The sequence below is a fragment of the Anguilla rostrata genome, chromosome 8 (assembly GCF_018555375.3).
Source record: "Anguilla rostrata isolate EN2019 chromosome 8, ASM1855537v3, whole genome shotgun sequence".
NCBI lineage: Eukaryota > Metazoa > Chordata > Actinopteri > Anguilliformes > Anguillidae > Anguilla > Anguilla rostrata.
In genome coordinates, this window is record NC_057940.1 from 54,324,881 (window position 1) to 54,333,928 (window position 9,048).

The 9,048-nt window shown below is 50.2% G+C and overlaps 1 protein-coding gene across 6 annotated transcripts in view; it reads left to right on the forward strand.

Moving 5' to 3' along the window:
- LOC135262104 (ras/Rap GTPase-activating protein SynGAP-like) overlaps positions 1–9,048 on the forward strand; it is an 81,876-nt gene that overhangs the window by 45,817 nt on the left and 27,011 nt on the right. For all 6 annotated transcript variants that reach the window (XR_010332113.1, XM_064348954.1, XM_064348953.1 and 3 more), the window contains exons 12-17: positions 289–494; positions 877–1,087; positions 1,729–2,331; positions 3,989–4,618; positions 5,741–5,911; positions 8,140–8,351. Coding sequence is in view for 5 of the 6 variants with exons in the window: in XM_064348954.1 (XP_064205024.1) it covers positions 289–494; positions 877–1,087; positions 1,729–2,331; positions 3,989–4,618; positions 5,741–5,911; positions 8,140–8,351 (2,033 nt within the window). In the remaining variant the exon portion in view is untranslated. The remainder of the gene's footprint in view (positions 1–288; positions 495–876; positions 1,088–1,728; positions 2,332–3,988; positions 4,619–5,740; positions 5,912–8,139; positions 8,352–9,048) is intronic.

Consider the following 9,048-nt stretch of genomic DNA (forward strand, 5'->3'; position numbering starts at 1 on the left):
CTCTGTTCCCCTCCCCCACTCTCTCCATTCTCACCCATGTCTCCTTCTTTTCCTCTTTCCCTCTCTGTCCCTCTCCATCTTTCCATCTCTCTCTCTGTCCCTCTCTCTCTCCCCCACTCCCTCCCTTCCGCCATAATTCTCTATCCCTCTCTCTCTCTCTCCCTCTCCCTCTCTCCTCTCCCCCCTCTCCCCCCCTCCCCTCCCTCCCTCCCCCTCTCTCTCTCTCTGTCCCTCTCTCCTCTCTCCCTCTCCCTCCCCCTCTCTCTCCCTCTCCCCCTCCCCTCTCAGGATGCCATAATTAAGCTGGGCCCGTTGCCGCGGCTCCTGAATGACATCAGCATGGCCCTGCGGAACCCCCACCTGCAGCGCCAGCCCAGCCACCAGACGGACAGGCCCCCGCCCGAGAGACAGGTGGACCGGCTGCTCACCCGCCCGAACTTCAACCGGGTCGTCTCCTCGGACTTCCAGAGCCTCATGATGCGCGACCTGAACAGGTGCGACCGGACCGCGACCCTTGACCCTTGACCGCATTAAAGGCAAAATCCTGTGCAGGATGTTTACCTGGAGAATGCTAGAAAACAACCATACAGTCGTATCCGCGATAGACTGCCGATCTCTGTCATCACGGATACATGCCTAATCCACATTCTGCTGCTAACGACCTGCTAATTAAAACAGGAACGACCCGCTGAGAACAGGGAACAGGGTCCCCCACCCCAAATCTGACTGATTTCCTCTAAAAACAAAATAACATAAAATAAATCAATTCCACGCTGCAGTTGCACATGCATGCTGTATGTAAATGTGTTGGACAGCAGGGTGCTTTTTTTTCTTTTGGGATGGAACACCCCATAACCCGTCTGCCGGTCCCCGCAGCTCCATAGACGTCTCCCGCCTGCCCTCCCCCACCTCCGGGCTCTCCGGAGGGGGGGTCATGTCCTCGCACCCGGGCCTGTCGGGTTTTTCGGAGCGGGACCTCGCCCACCGCGCCTCCAAAGACGTGTTCTACGTGACCCGCCCGCCGCTGGCCCGCTCCAGCCCCGCCTACTGCACCAGCAGCTCTGACATCACCGAACCGGACCCAAAGGTAGCGGAACCCCCGCACACCCGAACCCCCGGCCCCGCCCCGACTCCGCCCGGCCCCGCCCCACCGTGACATCACGTGTGACATCACCTGCGTGCATTTAAAGAGCTCATCAAGCCACACGCACACGACAGGCACTTACTTCCCATAAACAGGAAAGCAAGAACAACTTACTTCCCATGAACAGGAAAGCAAGAACAACTTACTTCCCATAAACAGGAAAGTAAGAACATACCTTTGGGTGAAAAGGTTTAATTTCTGAACAGATCTGGAGGGCTGACCGGATGTGTCTGTTCTGTAAGGGTATTCACAATAAATTTGTACATTTGCATGTCCCCATTCCAAATTTGGGAGAAATAATAATAATAATAATAATAATAATAATAATAATAATATTTTTTAATTGTAAATGTGCAACATGATATCCAGATGACCAAATCCTACAGTAGTGCGCAGTATAAAAACTTTGTTGCCTTAAAGATAAAGAAGGAAGATGAAACGCTCCAGTGAGTCACACTTATTAAATGGAGTGTTTGTTGTGTTGGTTCCTCCGTGTGGCCGGTATTAGGATGGCTCGTTTTGGAAGCACTCAGGGGAGAGGGGTGTGTAACTAACGCTGTTCCTGTGCCCCCCCCCCCCCCCAGGTGCTGAGCGTGAATAAGAGCGTGTCCATGATGGATCTGCAGGACTCGCGCATGAACAGCATCTCCAACCTGCAGTCCGTGGGCGACATGCTCAACTCCTCCCAGGCCTCCATCGCGGGCCTGGGCAGCTTCGGGGGCCTGGGGGGCCCGCTGCGGGCCGGGGGCCGGCTCTCGGCCGGCTCGGGGGGCTCCAGCATGTCGGGGGGGCTGCGCCTGGGCCAGATGGGGGGCGGGACGGACTCGCTGTCCCAGCAGCAGCAGCAGCAGGCGGCAGCCATGCACTACCCGCTGTCCTTCCAGAACCCCCTCTTCCACCTGGCCAGCGACGGGCCCCAGCTGCACCCCCAGCTGCACCCCCAGGGCGGGGGCCGCGGCCAGCCGCCCCCGCCGCTCCTGCTGGCCCCCGAGCCCGACCCCTCCCACCCCGCCTACGTGCCGCCGTTCGGGCACGGCGGGTTCTCCCGCAGCGAGGACCTGTCCGCCCTGCGGCCCCCCGCCAGCCTGGTGCAGCCCAGCATCATCCACTCCCACAGCTACAGCGACGACTACACCCGCCAGAACCAGGCCGACTACGGCCGCCGACAGCTCTCCCTGCAGGTGCAGGTAGGGGGCGCTGCTGAGAGCCTGTGAGCGGTCTGCACTGAGTGATCTGTAGTGAACAGTCTGTAGTGAATGGTTTGTAATAAGCGGTCGGTACTGAGTGGTCAATAATGAGCAGTCTGTAATAAGCAGACAGTTATGAGTGGTTAGTAATGAGAGGTCTGTACTGAGTGGTCGTATTAGTGGTCGGTAAGATGGTCAGTGGTGGTTGTCAATGAGCAGTCTGTAGTAAGTAGTCAGTACTGACTGGTTAGTAATGAGTGGCTAGTAGGGAATGGTCAGTAATGAGCGGGCAGTAGTGAATGTTCAGTTGTGAATGCAGTCAGAATGATGGTCAGTAATGATGGTGGTAAGAGCCATCAGTAGTGACTTGTCATGTAGTGAAGTTGTCAGTAATGGAGTTGGTCTAGTAGGGAATGGTCAGTATGAGCGTAGTGATGTTGTTGTGTGGTGTGTGTGGTGTGTGATGGTGGTAATGAGTCGTGTGAGTGTCGTGTGGTTGTGTGGTGGTCAGTGTGTGGTCGTAATGGTGTATGTGTGTGTGTGTGTGTGTGTGTTTGTGTGTGTGTGTGTGTGTGTGTATGTGTGTGTGTGTGTGGTGTGTGTGTGTGTGTGTGTGTATGTGTGTGTGTGTATTGTGTGTGTGTGTGTGTGTGTGTGTGTGTGTGTGTGTGTGTGTGTGTTGTGTGTGTGTGTGTGTGTGTGTGTGTGTGTGTGTGTGTGTGTGTGTGTGTGTGTGTGTGTGTGTGTGTGTGGTGTGTGTGTGTGTGTGTGTGTGTGTGTGTGTGTGTGTGTGTGTGTGTGCGTTTATGTTCGACTGTGTATGCTCTCTGTTGATCCCCTATGAGTCCTTTCTTCATTTCTGCCCAGTAAATCCACGCTGTCCTAAGTGATTAGGGAGCAGGAGACAGGCAGAGACACAGCTCAGTGCTGGAGTAAGCCCATTACCTCCCCAACGGCAATGATCAGCTAATGCAATTAAGGCAATATCTGGCCCCTAATGTGTACAATTATTGACAAAAGCTGTTCTAACCTCATAAAAGCCTGATTTAACTATATTGACTGTTATAACCTGATAATCCTTCTGATTAAACTGCATAGACTGTTATGACCTTATAAACCCTCTGATTAAACTGCATAGACTGTTATGACCTCATAAACCCTCTGATTAAACTGCATAGACTGTTATGACCTCATAAACTCTCTGATTAAACTGCATAGACTGTTATGACCTCATAAACCCTCTGATTAAACGTCATAGACTGTTATGACCTCATAAACCCTCTGATTAAACTGCATAGACTGTTATGACCTCATAAACCCTCTGATTAAACTGCATAGACTGTTATGACCTCATAAACTCTCTGATTAAACTGCATGGACTGTTATGACCTCATAAACCCTCTGATTAAACGTCATAGACTGTTATGACCTCATAAACCCTCTGATTAAACGTCATAGACTGTTATGACCTCATAAACCCTCTGATTAAACTGCATAGACTGTTATGACCTCATAAACTCTCTGATAAAACTGCATAGACTGTTATGACCTCATAAACTCTCTGATCAAACTGCATAGACTGTTATGACCTCATAAACCCTCTGATCAAACTGCATAGACTTATGACCTCATGAACTCTTTGATCTGTTTCCTCCAGGAAAACATGCAGCAGCAGCAGATGATGATGATGGGCATGTCTCCGCAGACAGGCGCCTCCCCTTCCTCGGTGGCCACGCCCCCCTCCACTGTCCACCCCAACCGGCAGGGCTCCATCGCCCCGCCCCCTTCCCAGCGCTCTAAGTCTCAGGCTGCCCACCAGCTGTCCGCCAGCTCCGCCGCCAGCTCCACCCCTCCGACTAAGCCCCGCCCCCAGAGCGGGAACCTCCTCCAGTCGCCCGAGTCCAGCTTCGGGGGCCGGCAGCCGGCGCCGCGGCAGCAGCTGTCCGTCAAGGACAGCCCCGCCCCCGGCTTGCCGCACCAGCAGAGCTCGACCAGGGAGCCGCAGGGGTCCCAGGGGCCACAAGGGGGCTCCACCCAGAACACGCCCCAGTCACAGCCCTCCCAACAGCCAACGCCACAGCAACAACAGCAGCAGCAGCAGCAGCAGCAGCAGCAGCAGCAGCAACAACAGCAACAGCAACAGCAACAGCAACAGCAACAGCAACAGCAGCAACAACAGCAGCAACAACAACAGCAGCAACCACAGCCGCAGCAACAACAGCAGCAGCAGCCGCAGCAACAGCAGCCTGCGCAGCAGCACCTGCTCAAACCCACCGCAGCCAAGCAGGTGAGCAGGCAGGCGTCCGCTTCCGCTCGGCAACCGGGCAACCGTTGCCATGGAAACACGCATCGGCGGTCTGCCGACCAACTGCAGCCCGAAGGCAGCGACGGCCCTCCTTTAGCCAACACGACACCCCTGCAGGATGAGTCCCCATTAACCCGGTCACATGGTTTACGGCCCTGGACTGCTCTCCTTCTCCACAGTAAATTAAATCCTCTGAGCGAACATATACTCATTAGCGTAGCGCTAAGAGCCAGCCTACTTGGCTTTATAAAATTAGCATTAGTGTTGTTGTTAATCTTCCTACTCTTGGTAGCTGGTACACGCTAACATTAGGTAGCAGTTATTCAACTGGAAATAAAACTCATTTCCAGTTGAATAACAGCATTTCTGGTTATTGCGTTGAGTTTACGGCGTTGGCAAAGCACTTCTGAAAGTTATGTTGTTATGCAGGAGCCCGTTAGCACTGTGAAACCTGGCGTGTGCTGGCTGTGAGGAGAGAGCACTTTGATTTGTTTCCGGAAGGACGGCCTTAAATAGCCGTTCAAGGTCAACTCTCCACAGGCTCTGAGGGGTCTACCTTATTCTCCCTTTCTAATGTCTCAGAGAACCTCATTTCCCCCTCGTTTCCTTCGCGTGAAATATACCGTTTTCACAGCGAGGTTTGCCTGGTGAAGGTGCGCTGTCACGCTCCGGTCGTGTTCCCCCGGTTAATCTATTTTTGGCGGCCATTTTGGATATGTTTCTAATGCGTGACGAAGCAGCGGGTTGTGTTTTGGGATCTAATCTGCTGGGCTGCACCACTGTTTTGCTTTCGGGTTCGCAGGAAATGCTAGGGATGATTGCACAGGGTCTGCAGTGCACAGGACAGTGTGAACGGATGGGAACACTGTGCCGTAGGTGGTGATGTCTGTCATTCTTAAAATATGGAAGCAAGGCATCTTGGTCCATGGGATAGTCACAGATTCTTTAGACCCATCAGATACTCAGCTCCTAATACTTATGGCAGAATAAGTGCGTGAACATGGACTTCATGGAAAACAATGTTGGCTCTGACATGGATTTTCCTTGCCGTCTGTCCCCTCCCCCCACCAATACCCAATCCCCCCCCCCCCCCCCGAACGACAGGGCTCCTCCCCCTCCACCCTGAACCCGCCCACGGCGGCTAACGAGCGGACCGTGGCGTGGGTGTCGAACATGCCCCACCTCTCGGCGGACATCGAGAGCTGCCGCCCGGACCGCGAGGACTTCAAGCTGAAGGAGTACTCCAAGAGCATGGACGAGTCGCGGCTGGACAGGGTCAGTGCCGCCCGCCGTCCCCCCGCCTATCCCGCGCGGTTCTCGTCTCGGTGACAGGCGGAGAAATTTCAACAGCGCACGAGCAGCGAAAGAGAGCCAGTGATTGGAGATAGTGATAACAGATAGCGATAAGATACAGTGACAGAGTTAGCGATTAGAGATATCGATAAGAGATAACTATAAGAGATAGCAATAAGAGATAATGATAAGAGATAGCGATAAGAGATAGTGATTAGAGATACTGATAAGAGATAGTGATTAGAGATACTGATAAGAGATAGTGATTAGAGATACTGATAAGAGATAGCGATAAGATGTAGTAACAGAGAGATTGCAATGAGATATATCAATAAGAGATAGCAATTAGAGATAGTGATTAAAGATAGCAATTAGAGATAGTGATTAGAGATAGTAATAAGAGATAGCGATAAGAGATAGTGATTAGAGATACTGATAAGAGATAGCGATAAGAGATAGTGATTAGAGATAGTGATTAGAGATAGTGATTAGAGATAGTAATAAGAGATAGCGATAAGAGATAGTGATTAGAGATAGTGATTAGAGATAGTGATTAGAGATAGTAATAAGAGATAGTGATTAGAGATAGTGATTAGAGATAGTAATAAGAGATAGCGATAAGAGATAGTGATTAGAGATACTGATAAGAGATAGCGATAAGATGTAGTAACAGAGAGATTGCAATGAGATATATCAATAAGAGATAGCAATTAGAGATAGTGATTAAAGATAGCAATTAGAGATAGTGATAAGAGATAGCGATTAGAGATAGCGACAGAGTTACCGATTAGAGATATCAATAAGAGATAACTATAAGAGATAGCAATAAGAGATAATGATAAGAGATAGCGATAAGAGATAGTGATTATAGATAGCAATAAGCGATAACTATAAGAGATAGCAATTAGCGATAGCGATAAGAGATAGCGATAAGAGATAACTATAAGAGATAGCAATAAGAGATAATGATAAGAGATAGCAATAAGAGATAGTGATTAGAGATAGCGATAAGCGATAACTATAAGAGATATCAATTAGCGATAGCGATAAGATGGCATCGGTCATTCCACTAATTGAATTAGCGAGTCTTTGGCCTTTTTTTTATTTTTAGTTTAAATATATATTTTTTCTGGCTTTTTCAGATTTATTGGACTGGACCATGTAGAGAGACAGGAAGGTAGGGGTAGCGAAAGGGGCAGGAGACAGGATATGACGGAGGATTCAGATGGTGCGGCTTGTAATGAGGAGGTGGTCAGTGCTCTACAGTCTGTGCCACGAGTCGCCTCACTAGGACTCAGACCTGAGTGGTCCCTCATTCCTGGCTGCCGTTCTGCTCTTAATCGATGTGTACCAACTGTCCTGCTGTCATGATGAGATCAAGGGAATGTGTGGCCTGCAGACACAGTGGCATCGGGGACTGATAATAATTAATAATTCTCACTCTGCTACCACTAGTAATTTATGATGTAATTACAATGTCGTTGAGTTACATTTTGTTCATTCTGTTTTAATTCAGTTGTTAATGTAGTTTGCGTTGATTTAACGTTGTAAAATATCGGTTAACTGTATTGACTGCGCGGGCCATCTTTGCCCACCAAGGGACTGGTGTTGGAAATGAGCTTTGGGTGGAAGTGTGGCCACAGTGCATCGGACAGTGCATTAGCAATCGTCAGTGTTTTCTGTGCTTGTCCCTCACAAATAAACCCATAAATGAAGTCAATGAATAAATAAATGAAGCCTGTTAGGTTGGCTTGATTGATGGGGTGGCAGGGCTGTGCCGATTGGGCTGGATGGCTCGAACGATAGCATGCTCAGCGGTGGATTTTCTGTGAATCAGAATTCACAATTGAGCAACTTCCCTCTGCCTCCCTCTCTTCCTGTCCTCTGTCTCTGTCTGTCAATCTTCCCCTCATCCCTCTCTCTCTCCCTCTCTTTCACTCTCTCTCTTTCGCTCTCCCTCCTCACTCCATTTCTCTCTCTCTCCCTTCTTTTCTTGCACCCTCTCTTTCCTCTTACCTCCCTCCCTCTTTCTCTCCGTCCTTCCATCTCTCTCATCCTCCTCCCGCCTTCCTTCTCTCTCTCCCTCCCTACTTTTGTCTTACCCTCCTTCCTCTCTCTCTTCCTCCTCTCTCTCCCTCTTTCTCTCCCCGCCTCCCCCCCTCCTCTCTCTCTCTCTCGCTCTCTGTCCCCCCCCCCCCCCCCCCCCCCAGGTGCGGGAGTACGAGGAGGAGATCCACTCCCTGAAGGAGCGTCTGATGATGTCACACCGGAAGCTGGACGAGTACGAGCGGCGCCTGATGAGTCAGGAGCAGCAGACCAGCAAGATCCTGCTGCAGTACCAGAACCGGCTGGAGGACAGCGAGCGCAGGCTCCGCCAGCAGCAGGTGGAGAAGGACTCCCAGATCAAAGGGATAATCAACAGGTAATCCCAAACGAAGGGGGGGGGGGGGCTCTTTTCCATCTGAGCCAAGCAGACTGACTCCGCGCACACGCACCCTGTGTGTTCTTTATTCATTCCCCCCCAAAACAAAGCCTAACTTCCTGCTGGTCGACTTTCATGCACCAGCCGCTTCCTGGTTTCCGACCAATCACGGGTCTTCATTTTTGACTGTGTGAAATTCAGCGAAGACAGGGGGGAGGGAGGAATTCGGTTTTACGTCACCAGACCTCTGTTCACTTGGCGATAAAGAATAACAGACAATAAATGGGCAGAAGGTGGAGTGGAGTGACCCATTACCCTTATTAATTACTTCATTGATAAATTGATTAAACAGACTACATTGTGCAGTGCCTGCTGAAACCCAAGCCTTTTCTTTTTTTAGGCTGTCTTTATAAAAGGTGCACTTTATGAAAGGCTGTCTTTATGAAAGCAGTAAGTGCGGGGTCCCAGTGCTTTCCCACCTCAGTAGTTAACTTTCCGGGTGCCATCTTGTCAACCTTCTCAAAAGACTCATCACGCAAAGTGTGTTCATTTAGGATTTTTTTTAAGGTTTTGTTGTGACTTCTGTTCAGATAATTTTTCGTGGAGCCTAGAAGGATGTATGTGTGTACAACCCTTTATTTGGGCTGTGGGTTCAAATAGCTGCCTAGACATTTATTTTAATTTATTTTGGTGACAA